Here is a 27,481-nt window from a genome sequence, read left to right on the forward strand (position 1 = left end):
ACAATCGAACATTCAATGCCATACTCAATTTGTATATTAAGTAGTAACCAAGCATATACTATAGTGTCGATATTGCCACTATTAAGTGTTTAACTCTAGTTCAAAAGACCCGGCTATTGGTTATGGCCATATTTGAAGACTAAAGGTATGGACCCAAATAGAACTCTTCATTTATGTCCAAAGGGGTCACTGCATCCAGGTGATTTTTTTTTTTTAAAGTATTTTATTGGCATTTATATGAATACAACACAACCATCAAACGGTAACACAACAAACAAACTAAAACAAATTAACTAACTAACTAACTACCACAGTCTTCATAGGTGAATATATTGTTCGTAATTGTGGCGGCGGCCGAGGGGCTGGTGTGCGGCACACCCATGTTCACGGGGGCTTGTTCATCAGATTGACCATTCTTGGGGTAAGTCACAAGCAAGTCTCTAGTAAGGGTGAAAGCTCAGGGGGGTTTGTGGTCGGAGGCAAATTGGATGTCACGCACCAGGGCCTTCCATGAGTCTAGGGTGTTGTTGGAGTCATCATCGTTTGAGCGGGTTCCATCCTGCCAGGCCCTAGTTTCTGCCTCCGTCCACTTTTCCAGGTCCATAAGCCAACGTCCGTGCCTTGGGCCCCTTGGGGATTTCCATGCCATTGCAATGGAACGTTTTGCAAGGATGCAGGCACGGTCCATCAGTTTGACCAGGTGTTTGTGTTTGCTAGGCCTGGGATGAGCTCCCAACAGGCATTCCTTAGGGTTCCACTCATATCTCGTGAGTCCCGCTGCGGTGCAGGTACGTTCCACCATTGACCAGAAATTTGCTGTTTTGGTGCAAGTCCAAAACATATGGACCATGTCCGCTTTGTCATTTCCGCACCAGGGGCAGTTCGGCGATGCATGTTTGTTGAAAGTTGCAACTCTGAGTGGGGTCATGTATGTCCTGTACAGTACGTTCAATTGAACCTGTTTAAATCTAATGTTCCTCGACACCTCCTTGGGGTATAGTAGTATTCGCTCCCATTCACTGTCGGTTAGCGCGGTCCCTAGTTCGGATTCCCATTTCTGTCTCGGGGACGCGCTTTTCGGGTTGGGTCTATCATTTAGTTTGGTGTACAAGCGGGAGACCGGTTTCCAACCATCTGCTAGATCGTACATCTCCTGGAGAAGGGGGTCCGGCGGGGGTTCTTCTGGCCAGTCAGGCCACTGTGCCTTTGCTGTCCGCTTGAGGCGGTGGTACCACAGGAACTGGGTGTTCGAGATGCCTTCGTTGGCCTGTAGCGATTCGAGCTCTCTGAACATGCCGTCTTCAAACAGATCTCCCCATGTATAGATTCCAGCTCTCTCCCACCTCCTGGCTGTCGCCAAGTCCGCCTGAGTTTTGCACACATCCATCAGGATGGGAGTATTGGGATTATAGGGGTGTTGCAGTTGTCGAAGGAAGCCAATTCTAGCCCATACCTGCCTGCCCAGGTTGACAATCATGGGGACTCCAGAAGTTTGTTTTGTCGGGTTCCAAAGCATTTCTTTGGGGAACAGTTTGGGAGTCGAATGTCGCAGGAGCCCTACTTCTGCTGAGAGGTCGTCGGAGAGCCATTTCGTTGTGTGGCTAAGCTGCGCGGGTAGGTAATACCTTTGCAAATCGGGCAGTTGTATCCCACCTTCTTTGTATGGAAGCGTGAGTGTGGGTAGGGAGATCTTGTGTCTAGACGACCCCCATATAAAGTCCTTGATCAAAGAGTCCAATTTTTTGAAGAAAGGAGGTCTGATGTAGAAGCATACGTTCGTGAAGTGGTATAAGAGACGGGGGAGAACTATCATTTTGACTATTGCCGCTCTACCCATAACTGCCAGTGGTAACTTCGACCAGAAGTTCATAGATTTACGGAGGGCTCTTACTGCTTTTTCGGTGTTATGATCGTGGGTGAGCGCTGGGGTATGGCGCACCTCAATTCCCAGGTATTTGAACTGCTCTGGTTGCCATTGTATCCCGACATCTGGGAGGTCGGGCGCATCTAGACCCCTGAGTCTGGCCAGTGGAAACGCACACGACTTTAGTTTGCTGAATGTTATTCCAGAGTATCGAGCATAGTTGTTGAGGATGTCCAATGCGACTTGTGCATTGAGCTGGGGATTGTTCAGATATAGGAGGACGTCGTCTGCATACATGGATATTATGGCGTAATCGCTGCCCAGCTCAATGCCCGCGTTGAAGTGTTGTGTCCTGAAATAAGCAGCCACTGGCTCCAGGCCCAGTATGTATAACATTGGGGATAGCAGGCATCCCTGCCGCGTGCCCCGCTGTATCGGCCAGGCTTCGGACAATATCTTGCCAGTCTTCACTCTCGCTGTCGGTGTGTTATACAGTACCTCGACCCACTTTACAAAGCTCTCGCCAAAGCCGAATTCTTTTAGCACTTCGATCAGCCACTCCCAGTAGATTGAATCGAAGGCCTTTATGGCATCCAAGGAGAGCACCGCTAGGTCCTCGTCCCGATCATAGGTCTCTGCCATGATGTGTTGGAGCCTCCTCAGGTTCGCGGTGGTATTGCGTCCTGGCACAAAGCCATTCTGGTCCTCATGGATCAAGGTTCCAATCACCCTCGCCAGTCTCTTGGCCAGGATTGTCGTCAGGATCTTGCAGTCGTAGTTTAGCATGGCAATCGGGCGGTATGATTCGCAGTTATTGGCGGGTTTGTTGGGTTTGAGTATAGGGATGATAATCGTCTCTTTCATGGTGTTGGGTAAGTTTCCGTTTTCGTATGCCTCCATATACACCTTGTGGAGGGTCGGGGCAAGGGTCGCTTCGTAGGCTTTGTAAAATTCAGGCGGGAGCCCATCGCTTCCTGGGGTTTTGCAGGTGGTCAGCGATTTAATCGCATCTGTCACGTCCTCTATAGTGATTTCCGCATCCAGTAACTCTTTGGGCTTCCGTCAGTCTTGGGAGCTCAATCTCGGCCAGTGTGGCCTTTATGTCGTCCACTGGTATTTCGGTATTGTGGGCGTACAATCTGGAGTAGAAGGCCGCAAAAGCTGAGTTGATGTCTAGCTGCGTCCGGTGAGTTATCCCCCTCTCATCGGTTATTTCGGTTGGGAGATGTCTTGGGAACTCGCGCCTACATAGCCAGGCCAACATTCTACCAGGCTTATCCGCTTCTTTGTGAGCTCTGGCCGTGTAGGTCGCGTAGTCAAATTTGGACAGTCTGTTCCAGGCCAAAAGGCACTCCTCCCGGGTGCTCTTTAGTTCTATTTCAGCGTCCGGCCTAGTATTGATTCCGGATTCCAGGTGGGTGATCTTGTTCTCCAGTTCCTCCAGTTCCAGTCTCAGGAGCTTACGGATACCACCGGCTCCTGATATTACTTCACCCCTTGTCACAACCTTCATGGCCTCCCATAGTGTGTTCCAGCTTGACACTGAGCCTGTGTTAATGTCTAGGTATTCCTCAAGTTTGGTGCCAAGTTCCTCCCTAAATGCGTGGTCTGTGAGTGCTGCGGGTGGCATTCTCCATAGGGGGATAGGCGGTCTGGGACCTCTCGGGGCCCATTGCATGATCAGTGGTGAGTGATCGGATATGGTTCTGCCTAGGTAGAGTGTGTCATCTGTTGAGCCAGCTCACGATCTATGAACAGGTAGTCTATCCTCGTGTGGACTTTGTGCAGGGCAGAGTAATAGGAGTAGCACCTCTCAGTGGGATGTTGTTCCCTCCAAATGTCCACCAGGTCGAGCTGTTCTATTGCAGTGTTTAGCGCTTTGGATGCAGGGCTGTTCGAGAGGCGGGGGGGTCTGATCTGTCCACAGCGCCGTTTCTGATGGAATTGAAGTCGCCACCCCATATGAAGGCGCCCTCTCTCCGAGGAATCATTTTGGCACTGAGCATTGAGAGGTGTGAGGGTATTCCATGTTGCGGAAAGTATGAGTTCACCAGGCAGATTGGCGTGGATTCAATGGTACCCCATAATATTAGGTATCTGCCCTCTTTATCTGCTTCGTAGCCCAATAGGTGGAAGGGCACAATCGGACTCACCCACGTGAACACTCCTCTGGCGAATTTGGAGTATGGGGCTCCTTTCCCCATACCTCCCCATCTATCAGATAATTTAGCCGTGGTTTCTTCCGTGAGGTGGGTTTCTTGAAGCATCGCTATTGACACCTTTTTCCTACGCAAGTAGGAGTGGATCCGGTTCCTTCTCAGATACGTGCCCATGCCCCTCACATTCCACGTCATCACCTTAAGTTGGAGCGCCATTGGGCCTGCGTCTTGGTTTCATCTTCCCTGCCGCCCCTGTCTCCTGGTGGTGTGGCTTTCCCTCTAGGTTCTGATGTTTTCTCTTCTGCCTCCCCCAAGGGCCTCCGGCCCCATATTTCTTTTCTGCTGATATTCTGAAGACTGTGGTGTGAACAAAAACAATTAACAAAACTATAACTGGTGCGCCCAGCAACAACAGGGTCTTGCTGGTGCTCAGGCGCTCTCGCACCGTCAGGACCCATCCGGGTGTCGGGCACGAGGGGGGTCGGTCAGGCAACGGGCCTGACCTGTGCTGTTCGTGGGAGGCGGGGCCCTGTGCCTGGCGTGGGCCGAGCGAGGGCCGTATCATCATTGCTAGCTGTTGGGTGATTTTACCTTCTCTTAAGTCGTTCACGTTACGTCCAAGTAGGGTTTATGAGTCACGGTATCTTCGATGTCTCAGGCTCGGGGGGTTCAACAATTTTCAGTAGGTTGAGGGTCATTATCTGCAGCTAAATTGTTGTCTTCTAGCCACATGTTTGCGGCTGCCGGGGATTCCAGGAAAATCGCCCTGCCCTTGTGGATCACTTTCAGTCTAGAGGGGTATAGTAACATATACTTCAGGTTCAGTTGCCTGAGTCGGGCCTTAATCGGCACAAATGAGTTCCTTTCCTGCTGGACTTTCGGGGTGTAGTCGGGGTAGATCGTAATCTTCGAGCTCCCACGTTCGATGGGGCCCTCCTCTCTGGAGTGCCGGAGGATGGTCTCTCTGTCCTGGAAGATGAGGACTTTGGCAATTATAGGGCGAGGGTGTGAGCCTGGCGGGGGTCTCTTCTGTAGCGATCTGTGCGTCAGCTTTCCGGCGCCCACCTCCTGCTGTATCAAGGATTCTATATAGGCCGTCGGGTTCGGGCCTTCAATTCCCTCCGGTACCCCCAGTATTCTGATGTTGGCGCGTCTGGCTCGGCCCTCGGCCTCCTCAGCCCTGGCCTCGAGTGTGAGCACCTTCCGTTCTAAGTCCAGCACCTTGGCCTTCAGCTCCGTTGTATCTCCCGACGTCTCCTTTATGGTTGATTCGGCGGAGGTTACTCTTTCTGTCAGATTACGGGCATCCTGGCGCATGAGTTGTAGCTCGGATTTGAACTCTCCGATTCTAGAATCTATAAATGCGCGCAGTGATGCAATTGCCTCCAACACTTGGGCTTGGTTTTCGGGAGGGTCTGCCGGATTTGTTCGGGGAGGTTCGGGAGTAGAAGCGCATGGCTGCGGAGGAGCTTTAGCTTTAGCGGACACATACGTGTCCATGGTGGTTGCCTTCGTCTTGTTCCTGGCCGCCATGATGGGCGTCACTCGGTCGTGTGGAGGCGAATGACGGCGGGCGAGGTTGGGGAGCTTATGGTTCTGAAAGCAGGGTGATCCGATTCGGGCAGAGTTAGTGGTCAAGTTCTCGGGGGAATATACAATGGCACATGTTCAAATAGTTTATGCCCTCGCCCAGCGCTCTCCTCACCTCCGCCTTCCTCGGCTGACGATGGCAGGGGTCCCCCGCACCGGGGGTCGGGACGGCCTGACTCGGTGCCGTAGTCCAGGGCACGGGCCCGGTCGGGAGCCCCAGTTGGCTCCCCGCTGCAGAGGCAGAGGTTCTTCTTCCCCTCGGTAGCAGTTTACAAGTCGGTTTCACTGCGAAAGCGGCTGGCGTTCTCCAGCGACATCAGCTTCGAAAGATGGCCGCCATCTTAGGTCCCGCCATGGGGGGGACCTTTATCGGGAAGAATCCGTGGGTTTGGAGGTCCAGGTCCAGGGGAGGACCACAGCAACGTATTCGGGGTCGGTTCCCCTTCCCTTGGGGTCGGTTCTTTCCGTCTCAGGTGCAATTTTAGGCAGGCAAAAGGATCAGGATACGGCGCCTCGGCCGGAGCACGGCGACTCAGCTTCCACTCGCCATGAGCTCCAGGCCACGCCCCCCGTCACTGCATCCAGGTGATAAATCCATTGCAGTTCACGTTGTGCACGTTTCTTTGCCATGTCTCCTCTAGGAAGAGCGTGCACTAGTTCAAGGACTACCCATCTCATCTGTGCAATGGTGTGGTGGTTGTCTCGAAAGTGTCTAACAATTGGTGATTTATCATTTGCCGTTCTTACATTGAACTTGTAGCTCCTGGTACCAAGCTAACCAGACTCTCCTAGGCTACAAGCAGGAGCTAAATAGCTCCCAGATCCCCTCAATTTCAAACCCTGCTAATGTGATAATGATACCTGATGCCCTTTCCTGGGTGCAACTGGTCTGAACAGAAATTCAGCAGGTATGTCTTGTCCTGAATCCCAGGCACCCATCCTAACAGCACCGTTACCCCATAAAAAAACAGATCTTCATGTATGGGCACTCGCCCATAGTGCTGTCACTGCAAAGTGTTCATTTATTTGTTGCAGCTCTGGCAGGGTATATACCTGGTGCTGCACACACTGTACCTGCCTCAGTGAATGTAATGGTCATATTAATCTTTCTCACGAAATCCCTGCCTAAAAGGTTAACTGGTGTCTTTATAAGGGGGCTGACAACTCCTGTGTGCCTACAGTGATATCTAAATCTTCAGTGAAAGGAGCCAATACAATAAGCCCAGATAATCTCTGCAAATCCATTCTTTTATATGACAAGGGAAACTTTCCTTCCCTAATAAAAGACTTGGTGGCCCCTGTGTCAACCGAGAAGCTAAATGGTTGATCAACTATCCTCATCCCCACCCTGTTTCCTCCTTCCGGGGTGGAAGTGTTTGACAGTGCTGGGCAGGTCCGAGCTGTCGGTGGGCTTTCCTTATGGGGATAGGCATTTGTGCCTGGAAGAGGAAGGACACTTTCTCCTGTGTAATGCGTTATTGTTCCTTGTGGCAGATGATTTTTATCTCCTGACTGTGTAGCGGTTTGCGTGGGTGGCTGCCGCATTTGCGTCTGTATGGCATTTGGTGCTGGGTACTGATTGGCTGTCACTGCATGGTGCCTGTGGCATTCATTGGACCTGGGCCATATGTGATAACTGGGGGCTTCATTTCCGACGGTGGGTGGTAGATGAGCTGAAACGCTGGGCCAGTAGGGATGTTATAAGAAAAAGGCAGCCTGCTTCTGCATTCTCGTGCAAAATGTCCTGTCTTCCCACAAGAAAAATATTGTCCTCCAAACCTGGGTCTCATTCCTCCCCATGCGCTGCCTGTGCTGTAATTGCCCCTAACCCCTGTGGAAATGTCCCATTTCCCACATGCCATCTCCTGGCCCCTCTGTCCATCCCTGCTGGGCATTCTGTCCCTGCCTCCCTTCTGCCATGGTGTTAATCATTGCTCCTTCCATGCTAATTTCAGCTAGCTTTTTCTGGACCAATTTGCTCTCTGCCTTCTGTACTTGCATTGCTCTCTCTCCTCTTGCCTCCTCATAGTGTAATCTACTATGTGTGCCTGTATTTCGGGCCATCCCTATTCCTCAATACCGACCACCTTATCCAAGTCGCCTTGCACTTCTGTGTGAAGGACCCCTAAGCAACATGTGATAAAATACAGCAATGTTCTTGTCCCACGCCTCCCCTGTCTCCACTCGCCACATATCTGAATCTGATGAATGTAGAGTGCTGGGTCTTCATCTGCCTTTATTGTGCATACAATGATTGAATTTATTTCAGGTGTGTTCTTCACCTTTTACTTTTATGTATGACATCATCTTTCTCTGCGGCGGGGCAGCTTCAGTTGGTCAAAATCTCATGCACCACTTCACAACGTTGTGTTCCCTCATCTTCGAGGCGCTACCCCTTCTCTCTTCATTCACACCTGCATCACACAGTACAACACTGTAACCCCCACCCCCCACTGTTTTTTCCACAAGAGTACACTCGCGTTCTAGGTGTTCTCTGAGTTCCTCTGATGCGGCGTCCCCCTTAATTGCCTGCACAGCTGGGCGCAGTGCCCCACTACAAGGATCAGGCAGGCCTTCAGGGAAACACAGCGCCTGCAAACCCCTTCAGTGCACATGGACTGGTCACTGCAGGTAGGCGCTTGAACCCAGGATGTGCAGCGGGGCAGCCCGCAGCTTCTTAAGGGTCCTGGAAATCACACGAGGGTCACCAAAAATTTACAGTAGTCCCAAAACCGATCAATAAAAATACATTCCAAGGAATCAATAAGGAGTGCACGATTTGCAAGACCATTTGGAGCCAATCTGAGGACCTCACTAAACCATCCAATGGGTAGTAGCGAGGGGCGGTGTATACAAACAGCATGGACTTAATCAGCGCAAGCTTATGATCCTCACTTACTGGGAATTTCTCCTTCATGGAAAATAATTGCATTCCCCAATCCCTATCACAAACAGGGTTCAGCGGCTTACCCAAACCTGTCGGCGAAGGGTAGACACACGCTGATCCATTCAGTGTAGCTCAAGACCTATAAGTGCATCAGAAACCTGTTATTGCTCGATATCGTGTGGCTGAACACCACTTGTCCCTCTTAGAAGTTGAACACGGACCGCTGAGGGCCGCGTAACTAGTTGGCATGGTGCAGTCTAATTTGTTATCGGAATTAACCAGACAAATCGCTCCACCAACTAAGAACGGCCATGCACCACCCGACAGAATTGAGAACGAGCTATCAATCTGTCAATCCTGTCAGTGTCCAGGCCGGGTGAGGTTTCCCGTATTGAGTCAAATTAAGCCGCAGGCTCCACCTCTGGTGGTGCCGTCACGTCAATTCTTTTAAGTTTCAGCTTTGCAAACATACTCCCCCAGAAACCAAAGCTTGGTTTCCCGGAAGTTGGTCAGGGGATCATGGGAATTACCCTGCCGGATAGCTAGTCAGCTTTGTTTATGGTCGGAACTACGACGGTATCAGATAGTCTTCGAACCTCCCACTTTAATTCTTGATTAATTAAAATATTCTTGGCAAATGCTTTCCTTTTGGTGGTTCTTGCGCCAGTCCAAGAATTTCACCTCTAGTGGCACAATACGAATGTCGCCCGCCCCCATTTATTCATGGACCCAGTTCCGTAAACCAACAAAATAGATCCGTAATCCTAGCCCATTATTCCTGACTGAAGTATTCAGGCGACCGGCCTGCTTAGAACACTGTAATCTTTTCAATGTAAATCTTCAGACCCCAGGACACACGAACATCAAGGGGGCGCTGAGAGGGAATGGCTGGGACAGGCAGTAGCTCTCGTGCGGCGGACTGTCAGCTCAATCCCAAGATCCAACTACTTTTGCAGCAACTTTAATATACGCTATTGGAGCTGGAGTTACTGTGGCTGCTGGCACCAGACTTGCTCTCCAATGGATCCTCGGTAATGATTTAAAGTGTACTCATTCCAATTACAGGGCATCAAAAGAGTGCTGTATTGTTATTTTTCGTCACTAACTCCCCGAATAGGGAATGGGTCATTTGCGTTCCTGCTGCCTTCTTTGGGTGTGGTAGCTGTTTCTCAGGCTTCCTCTCTGGAATCAAACCCTGATTCCCAGTTACCCGTGGTCACCATGGTAGGCACAGAAAGTACCATAGAAGATTGATAGGGCTAAGATCTAAATGTATCATGGCCATTACGGGGACATGCAGTCGGCCAGAGGTTATCTAGTGTCACCAAAGCGGCTGGGCCAGCCCGTATTGGTCTTGTTCTGATAAATGTATGCATTCCCAGGAGGTCAGTGCCAGTCAGCCTGTATTAACTGTAGTATCACCACAGTTATTCATGTAACAGGTGGTCGATCAAAGGAACCATAACTGATTTACTGTACTGGCCGTGTGTACTTACACGTGCATGGCTTAATCTTTGAGACAAGAAAATGCTTCTAACAGGATCAACTAGCTGCCCTTAAAGTGGGATGGCAACAGGGAAAGTCGTGCGCCCGCCTTGGGCCGACCTTCACACCCTCTGGGCCGTCTGCGGGACCAAAGCATACCCAAACATGTTCAGGTTGGGTGGACAGGTCAGTCACATGGTTGCAGGCTGCCCTGCTTGCTCTGCCACAGAGCGGTGGGAGGGAGTGGCTGGGCCCAGGCACAACATTAAGCGGTATTTGGTTCTTCAGCACCCCACGGAACATTAGTTCTGAACTGCTGGAGAAACAGCTCAGTGGAGAAGTCGCCACAGCATGGTTTATGGTGCCAGAACTGGGGCTAGCACCACCGACACAGTCCACTCTGATCTGACTCCCAAGGAGCTGCCAGGCTGTTTGGCATTAGCTCAGTTTGAAGGGGAGAGATGCCCTGCCCTTCACGTGCAAGTCAGCTGAGGTTCTCTTGTTGGCCATGCACCCTGATGTCCAGGAAAAAGTTGGCTTCTCGGAAGAGCACCCCCAGCAGGCCAATCTCTGCTGGGGCATTGCGTGGGACACGGGCCTTGGCAGGCTTGGGGAGGTGCATCACACTGAGGCTCCCAGTGACTGCCACTGGGCTTGGGGACATTCGACCCACGTGCAAGGCAGGCGCCCAAGGCTGGGGGCAGCACCCCCAGAAGTCTGGGAGCTCTGGCTGGGGCACCTTCAAGCTTTTGCACAACTGGAGAAACATTTCAAATTGACGCCTGTCCTTTGGCCCCCCCGGCAAAGGGCCAGCAGGTGCCCAAGAGCAAGGGTCAGCAATCCCGGCAGTCCTGGATCTCTGGCCGTGTCATCTTAGAGCTTTTCCCTCCACGTTGGAGCTATTCCCTCCAGGGAGGAACAGGAACCCTGACAGGGCTCCCGGGACCGCCGCAGGGCTTGGGGATTGTTGACCCAGATGGGAGACATGCGCCTAACCGGGGCCAGCACCCCCCAGCTGCCCTGGAGCTCTAGCAGGGCCCCTTTTAGAGCTTTCCCCCGGGACTGCCGCTGGGCTTGAGGACAGTCAACCTACGTCTGAGACAGGCACCCACTGCCCGGTCGTCGGGGAGCTCTGGCTGGTCCGCCTTAGAGCGTTTACCTCTGCGTTTGAGCTTCTCCCTCCAGGGAGCGATGGGGAACATGCTGGGGCTCCCTGGTCCTACTGCTGGGCTTGGAGGGAGGTTGACACACGTAGGGGACAGGCACCCAAGGCCGGGGGCCAGCACCCCGGCCGCAGTGGAGATCTAGTGGGGCCCCGTTAGAGCTTTTCCATCCATGGAGGGACAGGGACCCCCATTGGTGCTCCCTGGGACTGCCACTGGGCTTTGGGACAGTCAAATCCACGTGCGAGACAGGCGCCCACAGTTGGGGGCAGCACTCCCGGCCGCCCTGGAGCTCTGGATAGGCTGCCTTAGAGCCTTTCCCTCCACATTAGAGCTTTTCCCTCTGGGGAGGGTTGGGGACCCGGGGACTGCCGCTGGGGCTCCCCGGGACTGCTGCTGGGGCTCACTGGGACCCTTGCTGGGCTTGGGGACGGTCGACCCATGTGGGTGACAGGGGCCTAAGGCAAGGACCAGCACCTTCGGCCGCCCTGGAACTCTAGCGGGGTCCCATTACAAATTTTCTCTCCGGGAGCAATGGGGACACATGTGCGAGACAGCACGGCCACAACCGCACAAACAAAGCATTTGCCTAACTGAAAGGAGGCAGGACTTTTATCTGTCCAGCACAGGACAGAGTCCTCCAAAACAGGACCGTACCGCAAAATGCAGGAGAGTTGGCCACCCTAGTTAGAGGTTGTAATTAAAATGCCTAATTAAAATGATTAATGTATGAAGACAACTATTTTATTTGGTGTGGTAAAGAAGCAACCAAAATCTTTTCTTTTATATTAGTGAAATCTGTTTTATCCTATAATCTTTACCCAACGGAGAAATTTCAGATGAGCTCTCATGTTGGAAAACAAATGATATAGAACATGGGCAAATTAAATAGAACTTGCATTCCTGGTTAGTAACTACATGTCAGTTTATGTGAAGGACTGAACTGCTGAAAAAAGAGGCTACAAATGTCACTGGGTTTTCCCAGGCCATAATTAAACATCTAACGATTCATGTTTTTATTTAAATATGTGAACGGTGTAGTGTATGACTTAAACTTAATGTGTTTCTTCTTTAGGGGAGCGCCCATTTAAATGCAGTGAATGCAACAAAGCCTTTTCGCAGAAGCACTCTCTTCGGGTTCATGAGAGGATGCATACTGGTGAGCGTCCATACACATGCACTGTCTGCAGCAAAGCTTTGACCACCAAACATTCGCTCTTAGAACACATGAGCCTACATGCAGGTAAGCATGCACAATTGCAAGCTATGTCATGGATTGGACATTAAAGTTAACTTCTCTTGCTAAAATGAAGCCTAGAGCATAATGATTTTGGAAAATATGTAATTAAGCAATGACAAGCTTTTCTGTATTTCTAAATGTTCACAGGCACTTAATGTTTTTGATCCTTCCCCCCCCCCCTCTTGAGAAAAAATGCATTTGGTTTGGCAGCAGGAAATTATGTAACTACAATGTTCTCCCAATGAATGTCGAATAACATGAGCAAGCTAACACTTTTTGAGGATGTTTTGGGGGTAATTGCGAAGTCAGAATTCCTATTTTTGAGGCTTCTAGGGTCTCTTAGTAGAGACCCTCAACTTTTTGCCTTTTTCCCTAGAGTTTTCTGGATCATTGACTTCTTTTTGGTGGCATAGGGACTTCTGAAATTACAACCCTTTACATCTTATTGACTGTATTTGGTATTGGGTCGTCCCTTAAGGTGCCCAGTCCCAGGTGTGACTCTAATGCTCCTCATTTGTGCACTAGGCATAGGTTTTACACTAGGTTGGTGGCGGCTATACTCTATTTTGGCTTTATAAGGGGTGCACGCCATTTTACCGCATTGGTAGGCCAATGTACCTTTTTGGTTGCCATTGGGATACATGATTATTCATGATGCACTAACCCTCAAGAAGTGTCCCTGTGGTTCAAGGTAGAGATTCTGTGGAGTCTAGTTGTTACCGCAATTACATAGACTTCAATTGGTAGTCCGCCTGCACTGCTGCCTCTGTTTTTGGGTCCATTCTTCAATTGCTGGAATACTTCTTTGTGGTCTCCTTTGGCTTTCCTAGGTTGCCCGCAACGGAATCCTCACCTGTGGAATGCAACTGACTTCCCTCCATTAAAGTGGATGGTCGATTGAATCTTCTCGCACTCATTCTTATTGAACGTTGAGCCTTCTCTGGCTTAGGAGTCTGCCCTGGACACTTTTCCTGGAGCTGCTACAGCAAGGTTGTCCAACTCCAGGCGTAGAGGGCCGGAAACATGTTGGATTTCCACATGTCTCATTTATGAAACCCTACCACAGGTTTATCTACCCGTTCTTTCACTTATTTCTGGGCTGATAATGTGGGCGTCATGATCCTGACCATTCCGTTCATTTACATGCCGGCAGGTTTTTTCTATATGCACATCTACGCATGTGCCGACCGCGGGGCAGACTTGTTGTCATAGTGACGCAATATACCTAACCCTGTGTGCTGTACACTTCCACATCCAGCAAGGCTATTTAGTTGCTTTGGGGACAGGTTGCGCTAGCTTCCTGTGACTCTCCAAAGTGGTAGGACGACGACCAATTTACAGGTCAGCTTTTCTTTGATACAACTCTTAGCATAATTCCCCCAACAGCCTATATGAATTAGGCCTTTGTCTCTCTACCAGAACGGTTGGAAAACCTCCACTGGAACCGGCATCAGGCTCACACTCGGAAGCCGCCGGCCAAACACCACCTGCCAACATACACATCTTGCAAGAGGCCACCCTCTTGGCATCCCTTCCATCCCTTTTGTGCCTTGAAACACTTGTGTATAGACACGTTATAAATGCCATATCATATCATAATGATTTTACATTGTTTTCAGTAGATCATTGTTTGAAATATTCACTAATTCCTATTTTGGGATTGTGACACTGTGTCCCCTCTGTCGTTTTCAGAGGACACTGCGTCATAGAAACACCCCTAATCCGCCAAGAGATTCACGTTTTTCAGGTTGGTGAACTACTAACGCTGGACCCTTCATCTACCAGCAATAGAAGAAATGAGTTAGTGAGTACATGATTTTTTATATTTCATTGTAGACTTCAGGGAGGAACACCTTTGACCCTACAGGATGATACATGATACGGTCTACACTCTCCCAATTGACCCAAGTGGAAGGGTTTAGAATACAAGGTCTGTTATCTTTTGGGCCGAATATGAGCCCCTATTAATAAATATTCTAACAGCTCGTAATTCTATATGTTTATTCATTTCACAATCAGCAACCATGCCTCCAAGTAATTGAGCTCTTTGGTGTTCCCACATTAGGGGTCCAACAGTCCAGGTCCGGAAGAAGGCAGTCGACTACAGTACCTGCCGAAAAATCCACTGAAGGGGAAAATATCATATATTTTGGCTTTGTTCACACATTTAGCTAACAGATAGTGACGTCGACCAGAAATAGGCCAGGGGACCTATATCAGTAATCAAAGAAACATTAACTGTCCAATCTGACCCACATAGAAACTCCCCGGTTTAATTTCTTTAGGAACCCACAAGGAGTGTAGACCCATAGGTACACAGGCCGCAGTAACAGTTGAATTCTAGAGGCAGCACTGTTGAATACAGGCTCACACTCTTGTGAATGGTTATTAATTATATATTTTATGAACATTTATTCATGTATGTCCCGGTGCTGCAGGTGAGTGAGTCCTGGCCCGACCCCCTTGGCCCTGTTGTTTGTGTCCATTTTGTTTGTTTTTTAGTCCCTCAGCCCCATCGTGTTACCTCGCTTCCTTTCCCCACCCAACTCCTGCCTCCCCGACCGCCCCCTCCCCTTATAGGCTAGATCACCAGTCATAACTAGCCATCCCTAGAGCAGCCACCTGCCCGGCAGCCCCTTCGGCTAAGGGCAGCTCCTACATTGGAGGTTCCAAGACGTGCCTGCAGGTGTCAGCAGGGGAAGCCAGCAGTCAACAGACACCAACACAAACTAAGTGTGGCATGGGTGGGGTGTAGAGCAATCACACTACTTCAAAAAGCCCCCGCCATCCTACCTTACCGTTCCATAACGTAGACGGCCATAGACTTCGACCATGCATACTTAGAGAGATTTGTGACCACCAGCCTAAATCCATTTATGGCTGGACTGTAAATGTTGCATTACATACTAACATGCTTGCCAATGTTAACTAGTGCCACACCTAGAGAGAACCGTGAAGATTGGGCTGCGTCACATCTAGATAGGATTACGAATGCTAGCATGCGCCAAACTTGGATGGAATTCTTAACTTTAGCCTGCTTCGCATCTAGATAGAAATGTAAATGTTAGCATGTGCCACACTTAGATGGAATTCTTAACTTTAGCCTGCGTCGCATCTAGATAGGATTATGGGGGCCAAATTACCTTCAACTCTCCCTTCCTAAATATCTTCATTCTCGAGTACTTCGCTCTTCCTCCTCGAACTCCCTCCGGGTCAGCCGCTTCTCCAAGCAACGGGTTGGGGGCGAGATCTCTCTCCGCAGCTGGGACCTCCCTCTGGAACAGCCTTCCTGCCTCCCTGAAACTTGGAGAACCATCACCGGTTCCGGAAGCACCTCAAAACCTTCCTCTTTGCTTCTGCTTTCTCTCTCCCTCTCCCCTGCTAAATCACTGAAACTGTACTGAATCAGCAACTGGGCCACTCACCAATCTCGGTCCTTGGCCCAGCCACTCTCCCCTGCACTGCCTTCCTGGCAACCCCTGCACTGCGGGACTGTCTCTGTATCCCTACAGCCCCCCTTCCCAGCACTTGTCTGCACTTATATTGCACTTGCCACCAGCTGGCCCTTATTATTTATCTTGTTCATTACTAACCCTGTACTGCACTTTCCCCTCTCCCTTTCCCCCTTGCACTTGTCCCGTCCCCCCTACCCATGCACTTGCACGATCTGAATGACACCTGGCCTAGTAGGATCGTTGTCCTTCTCCCCTTGTTCCCCCCTCCCTGCCTCGTCGCGCCTTGAAACACTTGTGCATAGGCGCGTTACAAATGCCATATCATATCATATATCATATGAATGTTAGCATACGCCATACTTGGATGGAATTCTAAACTTTAGCCTGCATCACATCTAGAAATGTGAATGTTACCAAGTGCCGCACTTAAATGGAATCGTGATCACTAGGCTGCCTCACATCTAGATAGGATATTCAAGATTAGCAAGTGCCACACTCGGATGGAATAGTGAATGATAGCAAGCATCACACCTATACATAATTGCAAGGACAGCAATGCCAATTAACCAATCCACTAACAATTTCACCCCTCCGCATACAACTCTCAAACTCTGACCAAACACAACCACAAACCTACAACACAACAATCTGCACAAACGTCACTACACTGCAAAAACAAAACAAACCACAAATAGACTTGCACAAACGCACACAACGATTACCGACCGTAGAACACCCCAAGCCCAGCCAACGGGCCCACCGCGCTGAGGCTGCCAACAGCACATCATTGCTTTCTTGCACTTTTCCAGCTTATTCCCACTAACTCTCCTGCATTCCTTTGCAGAGCCGCCAGAGCACTAGGACGCCAGGGCACCTCTCTGGTGGTGATAGTGCACGGTACAAATATCCTTTAACATTAACATATGTTTCTCTATGTAACTATGAGATACAACCATTTTTGTTGAATGTATTTGTGTTTTGTCACTTATTTGTTTTGTATTGTTTTACAACATATGGTCTGTCATTGTATATGAACTCTTAAGTACATGATTGTTTAGAGGAACACAGGACTTTCCGTGCTCCTGGTTCCATTAGTGTATAGGATAAAGCCGGAGAAAAATACGTATTCTGCTTTTCTTGAACCAAAAAAATAAATGAAACCAGAGAGGTCAGGGACACATAGACCCACATTAGTGCATAAGTGATTATTGCATATTGTTGCTTCTGGAAATGCCGGGGATTGTGAGACATTGATTGTCGTAAATGGCAGGAAAATGAATGCATATCTTTGTGCATACAAACACTATTAGGACACCATTTTGTTATGAAGGATTTTCAGGAAACCCCTCATTAATATTCATAAGATAAATTGGCATACCTTTTGTCAATGAGGCTGTGCTTTTAGCACGCTGACTAATCTTGGTAACATTGTATTTCATTTTCCCTGAAACGTGAGAACAAGGTAAGTTTCTAAAATGTTCTATGATTCTTGAAAACATTTAGCTTTGGTTAACAATTGTTTCCTAATCTCTCAGGCTATGATGTATTAACATGTGTTCCTTTGCATTAATTTTGACATTGTGCCTTTGGGGGTCTAAATACATATTGAGTAGTGTTAAAAGCCGTAGGGAATTATTTGCATATTGTTCCTGACTTGTAGAATTCTTGGTTTCCCATTTTCTCCCATAACCTTCCACAGATACCAGGGTTGGTTGGGTCTTTAGGACTCTGTGCTGAATTGTCCAGGCCCATAGGCGTCTTACCTGCTTGTTTTATAGTTCCCTTAGTCTCCCCACCCCGAAGGTATATTATTTTGGGTGCCTATCTCTGGCAGTGGGCCCACATATAGTCATTGGGGTTAGGAGAGGCCTTTTATAGACAATATAATAATATACTTGGAATATTTTTAATACTGTAAATTGTGTCTAAGGTCTTTATTTTACCTGCATGTTATACGTGTGACTTAAATATAAAGTATATATCTTTCAGTATATTAGTGTGGTGTATTTCCTAGAGCTAAATGTGTGACCTAATTATATATTTTATGTCAGCCTACTATGCCTACCTTAGAATTAAGCCTCGTCGCTTTGACCACTTTACCTAAGTTTTAAGAGAGGTTTGTCTTTCCTTTATTGTCATGTGTGTTAGCCTCCCATTTTGTTAAGTGGCTGTAGTGTCCTCAAAAGAGGGTAGTACAAAAACTGCCTCAACAGTGAGGCACTAAAAAGTGTTTTATTACATCACAGGCAGCAACAGTACAAGGCTTTCTGCCACACAAAATGTACAACATGGGCCACAGCAGTGTAACCTTCTCTCGCATAGAACCAATGCAGTACAAGTAGTTGGAGTGCACCCTTAATTTCAAATGACAAATAAGCAGCAACCTTGTCAGGTTCCCTCACAAACCAATAACTGTTACAGCATAGACTGGTGCAATGCGAGTATGCCTCTCAAAAATAACAAGTAAAGCATGGGGAGCAGAAGGGGAAGCTGCACCCACACGCAAACATACATGCACATGTACACACAAGTGTATGACGTTTCACCAGAACAAACTTTGCACATGCATTAAATGTATAGCACAGGCAGCAGCAGTGCAAGATTCCCACACACAGCAGGTACAAGGAAGGAAATCGATAGGCAAGCTTATCCTGCAGATAAAGAACACATACAGCACAGTAGGCAAGACTGCAGCCATCACGTACTCAGAACGGTTTCAAAACAGACCGCAGCAATTAAAAATTTCACAGGTGAAACACAGGCACCTGAAGTTCAAGATACATTTGCACACACAGTGCATCATCGGTAAAACGGTGTAGTCTTCACCCAATCACAAGAAACAGGTACAGCGCCTGCAGCAACAGTGTAAGCCCCCCACTCATATAATGCACAGCATATGTAGGCCCCATTTTGGTGACGCATAAAGAATAAGAGCAGTGCCTTGTCAGTGGATGGATGAAAGGGCCTGACTTGTGTGCTACCTGTCCCAGTTTCATCATAGTTTCATCCCCTCACTCTGTTCGCATCCTTCTGGATCTGTCCTCTGCCTTCCACGCTGTCAATCATGTCATCCTCTTAAATCACCTCCGTGACACCCTGGGCATCACGGACGAGGCACTTGCTTGGTTGACCTCTTTCCTTTTGAATAGGCCCTCCCAGGTTCAAATGGGCCCTTTACTCTCCTCTAGTTCACTATGTACCTGCAGCATTCCACGAGGCTTGATCCTCTCGCCGCAACTTTTCAACATTTAACTTGTCCTTCTTGCTCACTTGATCTCCACCTTCTCTCCTCATTTCCAGTGTTATGCTGATGACACGCAGCTTTCCATCAAGCTGCCCTCCTCTCCTTCTTTCGTTCCCGATTGCCTGACTGCTATTCAGGCATTGTGCACTGCCAGTGATCTCTGTCTTAATGCCAGTAAGACCGAGATCCTTCTCATTGGAACTCCTGCTCCTTCCTTCCCTCCTAATCTCTGGCTGCCCTCCTTGGGCCCCCTCTTGTGAGGCAAAAAACCTGGGAGTGATATTCGACTCCTCTCCTTCTCACCTCACATCACAGACCTTGCCAAGAAGCCCCACTTTTCAGCTCTTGCTCCTCAGAGGCATTCTACAGTTCCTCACCTTCCCCTAGAAACTCTGCCTCCAGAGCTCTGGTTCTCTCCAGGCTGGACTACTGCAAACGCCTCTTCCTCAATCTGCCATGATCTGGGTCTGTGCTTACCTGGGTTCTGGGCTATGAGGTCATGTGGAACTTTCAAGCTCATGGAAGGTTGGCAGGGTCAAGTTTCGTTTCTGGGATTCTAGGGATGACAGTTTGCTGTTGTTCTGGAGAGATGTGGATGCCCCGGTATTTTCCTTTACTACTTTGGTACTTCAATAAACCCACTTTATAACATACCTTCGGTAGTTATATCAGACTGCAAGACTTATCCTTGGCCTCAAGCCCAGGGACCACATCTCTAGAGCCCTACAATCGCTCCTCTGGCTCCTGGCTGCAGCAAGGATCAAATTAAAGACCCTCTGCATCATCCACAAGGCTTTCCGGGGCCTGGGACCCCGCTACATCCAACTTTCCCCTCCCTAAATACCTTCCTGGTAGAGTCCTTCGGTCCTCTAGCTCGAACTCTCTGCAGGTCAAGTGATTCTTCAAGCAGACAAAGGGGAGTAGATCTTTCCTCGGCAGGAACCTCCCTCTGGAATGGCCTCTCTGCCCCTCTTACACTTCTGGTGGATCTCCTTAAGTTCCAGAAACTCCTCAAGCCTTTCCTCCTCCTACTACACTTTCCCCCTCCCCGGCTAATGTCCCCCCACTGCAATAAATGGCTGCCTGGTCCCTCCTGAGTCCTACAGGGGCCAGGTCATCCTCCTACCAGTCTTCCGCAGTACCCCACTACCAGTATTTGCCTTCAGGCTCCTCTCCCTGACCAGCCTACTGGGTCTGGTCCACCCCTGTTCCTCTCACTTACCCTTATCCCTGCCTCCCTGCGCACTTGCCCTCCATGGTCCCCTAGCACTTTCCCTGCCTCAACTCTGGGGCCCCTTGTCTCCCTGTGCACTTTATTTACTGCATGTGCACAATCTGAATGTTGCAAGCCCTAGTAGGACCGTTTCTTGTTGTGTTTTCCTCCCCTGTTGCCCCCCACCCCTTTTTGTCTTGTGGCGTCTGGAAACACTTTCTGCTGTACAGGCGCCATACAAATGTCCAATAAATAAGAGTGACATAATGTAATATTAGATGTCCCGTTTCCTATAATTTTCTTCAATAGGGACATATATTTGCACAATTGAGATTTCATGTTTTGGAAACTGTTGTAAAACATCCACAAGAGGGTTGTGATGGAGTTAAAAGACTTAACTGATGTGAAACGTATTGAATCTGCAGATTTCAGTGCTTTCCTCAGGAACAGTCTTTTCTTTGTGTCCACTAGATGGCTTCCAAGTTAATCAGTTTGGTAGATTTCTTATCTTACTGATTATATGTAAACCCATTTGAACACAAGTATGATGGTATTTTATTGCTGTTAATAACAGATAGCATAATGGCATTTCGGTACGGTACCTATATAGAACATATTAGGTAACCATCTGCTCTTTCTGTCCTTGTCATTAAGCATTATGTCCTTAAGAATTTGTGACTTCCCTTTAGAACGTCATTGCAGAATCGCCTTTAGCCTTTGCAGGTTGTTGGGTAAGAAGTAGCTTACATCAGTGGGTAAACGTGCAATATTGATGCTTTGTAAAAAGTCCTTGGTATTACTGAAATGAATAGCACATCAGGATGTAAGGAGTTGCTTGCATTATTTAATGCTGTCGATATGTGTGTCCAGTGCTCCAGATAAGATTTTGAGGTGGGAGTATTTCACACACTATTTTTAAACTTTGAGAGTAAATTTGATTTCAAGAGAGTAAAAAGACTTTTCTGTGTGGAAATCAAATCATTATCATGCAGCAGCTTTCTGCATTTTGACAGAATACACCTTTCATTGTTTCTCCAAGGTCTGGCCATTTGATCTCTCCTGTATATATTTAAATGTTGAAAACACAAAAACATAGCCATTTACATAGTAAAGCAAACATGAATTGTATTGCGTGCTTTGAGGTTCGATAGCAGAGTTGTCTTTTGATTAATGAAAGTTCTCATTTCTTGGAGCTATTACTACCCAATGGTAGGCCAATGTTATGATACAACAGTGTAGAGAGGCAAGGACTCCACACTAAATTCTATACCTAATCTCATGGTCAAATGGTTTATATAGCGCTTTTGGAAAAGCGTCCTACATAGAACAGATTTAGCACAATTATCACCAAACTGAAGTGGGTACTCCTTTATCGATCTCAAATGGATGAAAGGCTGAGTTGGCCTTGACGGGATTCAAACCTGCAACCTACAGATCACGCACAGATCGCAGCAACGAGAACTGAACTAGCTGAGCTATCTTATTGGCTAACATCCTTCAGAGGTCAGTAAACTGAGTATCGACTGAGGTATAATAATCACTCACTTTGGTTCGACTGCTGTTTGACTGCTCTTTCCTTTGTTTGGTGGGTGGACCTGTTAAAAACCCTTCCTGCACCTCGGAGCGGCCGCAGAGAGTCGAGCGAGTCGCAGTCTTGCAGTCCTGCAGTCTCGTCGACCGCCACTCGCTGCCCGTTATACGCCATTGGTTCCAACATGGAGGAAGGCCACCTACTGCGAAGTCCGAGAAGGCGGCATGATGAACCAACCGCTGATTTGGGCTCCCCTTGCGTAACCTCAACGTTCGAAGGTAAGCCTCCACCAGGTTTCATTTTTAAAATTCAAAACCTCCAGTCGACATCCCCTCCAGACTTCCACCTCAATCATGTTAAATGCACACTAAGGCTGGAGAATGACAAAAATGAAGTACCAGCAAAGAACGTTGAAATAAATCTCTGTGAGACAGGCGACGTGGACTGCCTGGTGGGCCGGCTGTCTGTTGACTGCTGGTCCCCTCCCTCCCCCCCGCTCTGCGTAGAATCGAGTGGGGGAGCTGAGAGGGGGACAGACCTAGCCGAGGAGGTGGCTGGGGGGGAGATGAAAAAAAAACGACCTATACTCAATAATAAGCAGGGGAGGACTGTTAAGCCCATAATTATTGACTCTACGTACCCAACTGTATCTGACCCAGAAATTCAGAAGGATTTAACTACAGTGGGTACACATAAGGAGCCTTTAGCAACAACACCCTACTTCGACTGTGTGAGACCTCGGATTTTCAAACTACAAGGAGTGTCACAGTGGAAATACATCACATACCGTGTGAATCGGCCACGGTTGTCCCTCCTGTGAGTAACTCTCTGTGCTCAAGTGAAGGCACTAATCATGATTGTATTCTTCCTTTGGACGGGCTCCTGCCCGAGAATGGCCCCCAGCATTTTGGCTGTGAAGAACAGCCAGTGAACAGGTCTCTTTACGAAGAAACATCAGGCATGGGAAACGCAAGATAGTCTGAGAAAGACGGAAACCTGGACAACGTCACTCCTTTCAAAGGAACAACGGAAACCTGCGTAGGACGCAGATCTAAACCATGAGGGAAAAGTTATGAAAATACTTCTAACGTGAAAACCTCAAAACCAACAAAAACGAAGTCTAAGCCTTTCAAAATCAACAGAAATAAACTAAAGGAGGGATCGAAAGAAAAAAAGAGCTATAACCCCTCTGCCAAAACTTCATAGAAAAGAAAAGATACAATTGAATGCAGTCTCTCTCGCTACTTGCCTTGGGATGGAGTCTACAACACCTGACAAATCTCGAACTTCTAGGAAGATCGTCCCTAAAAGAACTTTGTTATTAGGCAGTTAGGCAAACTTTTTCTTTAAGCACAAGCTATTAAGTCGAGGGTCAGCAGAAACTAAACTCTTGTGGCACACAAAGTTTCAGATGCTGAGTTATTAGAAATGACAACAGATGAAGTGGATGGATTGGATACCCACCAACCTTCTCCAATTGGGCGAAAGGAGGATCTAGAGTCATCAAAAGCAAACGACCAAGTCAGTAGATCAGTTGGCTTTCAGTCACCGGACAAATCCAAGGACCAAACGTCTCCAGTCCGGGGACCGCCGATGACTAGTGAAGGGGCTACTACATTGAGTGCTAACACAGCCCCACTCATAACCCTGTTCGACCGCAGTAAGATCAGAAAAAGGAGGCATGAGGTGCTTGAAGGTGACATTAGTCCTTCTCACGTTGTGAGTCTAGATGACCCCAGAAGGAACCCATGCCCCAGAAGCTCTCCTCCAGACAAACCAACGGTGGAGCTAGGGAGATTGGGCACCAGTGAAATCTACACACGAGATGACTGTACAAGGTTACCTGTAACCACTCCCCTGGTTACAACTAACAGATCCCACTTACCAACGTACAGAATTACACCACAAAACAAAGGTAGAAGTATTCCCTTTGAGCTACATGAAAGAACTCTCAAAAATCCCCTATAAAAGAAACCTCCATGAGAAACTTAACCAATGGTGTAACAGATGCGAGGATTCAACTTACTCATGATTCGCAAAATAAAACATCCACTCCTTCGATTCATTTACCTCCAACAGAAATCACAGGATATTCAACCCCGTCAATAAATCGTACCTCTAGGAGGCTTAGTGACCAAGTGTTGGGCGAAAACACCACGAAGTCTGACTTGCTGTCAGTTATGTCAACAGTGACCATAGTCTTAGCACCATTCTTTAAGCTATATGAGTCACTTCAATAGACTCTAAAAGACCAAACCTCAATCATTGCAATAATTAACAGTAAACTCCTATTTCTAGAAGGATTTGTGACCGCTATGGAAACCAACAGGAAAAGTCACGATTATACAAAAAAAGAGGCAAGTTCGCAAACTATCCTAGAAGATGGAGAACGTTAATCCTACGTAAACGCTGTACACCATTCTAAGGGTCTGAGTGAAAAAATAAACCACCAGACAGACGATCAGATAGACCCAACGACTGTAAAGGTACGACGATCGAACTCTACTCAGACAGCAAGCAATGGAAACACTAGAAAAAAGATCTTCAAATCTTGCAAACAGGAGTACCACGGAAAACCTCAGTATCGACTCATGATAAAAGCATTAAGGAATATTTTATCTCCGAAAATCTGAAAAGTATCAGAGGAGATCAAACCACGGACTTAAAAAGCGGTGAAGCAACTGTAACACCGCCTAGACCAGATGACAGAGACTCATTAGAAAGGGAAGAAACCAGGCATCCTCCACCCAATGTGTCTTCGAACACACTTCCAAAGATATTGAAGTCGGAACAGAGGTAGCGATTCTAAGAGATCAAAGGTGATAGCAGTAGTAAACTTGAACCTGGAGAGATCAACCAACCTGATGGATATTTCAGAATACTCATTTAAAAATTCAGAATCTAAAATTCCAGGTCCTGTAGCACCAACTAAACCAAATATGAGGGCAGAATCCATCAGCAATACCGCCCACCAAGATTCAGTTGAGTTGTGTGTCATCGACACTCCGAATCTTAAAGGAACCTCCATGAACGAGACATCTGCACCACCCTCCCCTTTCTTTATGACCATGTCAGAAAAACGAAAAAGAGTACACCAGAAAGCGGCCTCAAGAGAGAAGAGCGAACAAGACATAGAAGTACTCTGGATTAAAACTGTGACAAACACTATGGAGATGCCTTCCATATGTATTGAGAAACTCGGCTCAGACAGGCACGACAAAGTGAGGTCCACTAACCACCGGTCTGCTCCAAGTAGAATGGTGGATAACCCAAAAACTAAGGAAGGTAGAAGGGAACGTCCTATTGAGTGTAATGATAATAACTATAAGAAGGGAGGGCAGACCCTGCAACCCTCACGAAGAACGAGATCTGTTAAATTGACAAGAATCTTGGGGGTGGGGGTGTCAACTTGCTTTTAAATCACAAAGCTATTTTGCAGTTGTTTCATTGTGTACCTAACTAACAGCCTGATTCATGGAATTATCTGCTCTTAAAACGCAGATTTGCATGCCATTCTGCCCGAAAATCCCTGTTTGAGGTATGGGGTTTATCGGGCAGAATGGCGCGCAAATCTGTGCTTTACACGCAGATAATTCCATGAATCAGGGGCTAAGACTGATATCCACGGACGATATCCAAATTGTGGAATTTGGACAAAAACATGTCACAGACTCTATCTCTCAACATTAAGTTATCACCAGTGATAGACTCACTTTTTTGGGGGCAACGGACCATCTTCGAAAGTTGGGTTTTTACCTGAGAGTACTTCACCACCACAATAACGTGACAGAATCCCAACGTAGAGGAGACTTACATGTTTCAACAAAAAAAGGCAAAGATTAAACTGATACGTCCAATCATGGTTTCCAAATAATGGATTCTAAACACGACCAGTGGAACAATCGATCACTCAATCTGAGAAGTTTCTTGTAAGCACATTTCGAATCTGGTTACTCCTCGCACTGTACCTATAAACGAAGACAGAGAAAAATCACAACCAGAGGTTGAGTCCAACCCAAGACAAGGGAGTGAGGCACACAGACCAACCTTAAAGATCAAGTTTAACCCAGATAAACCGGTGGAAGAAAAACTGGTCTCTATAGATGAACAACAAATCAGAAAAGAAATACCCCCTGACAAATCATGGAGTTGGACATCAAAAGTTCACTCAAAGGACACTAATAAGTAGCAACCCAAGAACGTCCGTCATCAGGAAAATAAGTTTGTAACTACAAATCACACGAACTGCAAAGAACTAAAACTAGGTTCTTGGACTACAAGGGGGTTTAAACATTTGACAGCACCTAGTGACCTAAACTTCGGAGCGTTTGATATCCTGTGTCTCCAAGAAACTTGGTTGCTCACTTCACCCTCTAATGGACGGATATGACTCCAGACTGACGCCAGCAAAGAAAGGATCTAAAGGTCGATCTATCTCTGGGCTTTTAACAGCAATACAATCTGGTTCAGGTCTATCTGTGCAGGAAGTATAAGTTTAAAGACAGAGGAACACCTGCAGCTCCTATGATAACGTCCAGCTCTGAAAATTGGAATCTGGGTATTACTTTAGAAGAGATTCAATTGAAAATTAAAAAACTCACTACATCAAGAGCACCAGGGCCAGATGGCCTAAGTAACGCAAAGAAAATCCAGAGGAATGGGCGACTTTTATAAATGTCGTCTTTGACAAAATGTGTAGAATGCATCAAATCCGCCGCCATTGGCCCCTGCCCCCTGCCAGCTTCTCCCCTCCTGGCTTACATGGAGGAGGAGGAGACCGGCAGGCGAAGCCGCAAGGAGAAGGCCATTGGAAAAGGCCTTTCTCCCTCTCTGCAGCTCCGCTGCGAGGGACCGTGTCAGCTGTGGCAACCCGCGTCGGTTTGAGGAAGGAAGCACCCCCCAGGAACCCGCCGCCCACCCAATCCACATCCATGCACCCAGCTGCTATGGCAACCCGCCACAACAACCAGCAAAGCGGGAACCTGCCCGCTAAATCCACAACAGCGACGGACCGCCGCCATTGGCCCCTGCCACCTGCCAGCTCCTCCCCCCCAGGCTTATATTGAGGAGGAGAAGACCGGCAGGCAAAGCGACAAGGAGAAGGCAGTTTGAAAAGGCCTTTCTCCCTCTCTGCAGCTCTCCGCTGCTTGACGTTGCGGAAGGCGCTGCAAAGCACTGTGCTGAAAGGTAAGACTCTAAAAACTACCATTACGGCTATGCGCCCACAGCAAGGGAAACCAGTCCCTCTCTCTACCTGCCACAGAAATGCACAGCTGCGATTGCGCACCCGCTCTCATTGGCAGTCACACCTCACGCCCAGCCTTATCCTACGCAACCTAAGGTTAGGTTACAGATGCGCTCCATCCTCAGCATGCACACATTTCGCCCTATATTGCTCTGAGACCTGAACTCTCACACCGCCTATCCCTGAGGCCCAAGCACCAGTGACTATAAGGAACACTAACGCTGGAACCACTACGCTTCCAGCACCTGAGCCCCCTGTGACCACTATGCTCACAACTCTGAAGGCTGGTCATACTACACCCATTGCCGCTGTGACCTTCAAGCCACACAACATGTTGCTCATTATTGTTGCTGCTATGTTGCATATGCCTAAGCCCTCCATGGCCCCTGTGCATTACTGATGCTG

The 27,481-nt window shown here is 48.0% G+C and overlaps 1 protein-coding gene across 2 annotated transcripts in view; it reads left to right on the top strand.

The window, feature by feature from the left end:
* Positions 1-27,481, top strand: part of ZBTB24 (zinc finger and BTB domain containing 24) — a 277,017-nt gene that overhangs the window by 33,055 nt on the left and 216,481 nt on the right. For both annotated transcript variants that reach the window (XM_069606538.1, XM_069606539.1), the window contains exon 2: positions 12,224-12,391. In XM_069606538.1, the coding sequence (XP_069462639.1) occupies positions 12,224-12,391 (168 nt within the window). The remainder of the gene's footprint in view (positions 1-12,223; positions 12,392-27,481) is intronic.

The sequence above is a fragment of the Ambystoma mexicanum genome, chromosome 4p (genome assembly GCF_040938575.1).
Source record: "Ambystoma mexicanum isolate Mex_15411 chromosome 4p, UKY_AmexF1_1, whole genome shotgun sequence".
NCBI classification, from domain to species: Eukaryota; Metazoa; Chordata; class Amphibia; order Caudata; family Ambystomatidae; genus Ambystoma; species Ambystoma mexicanum.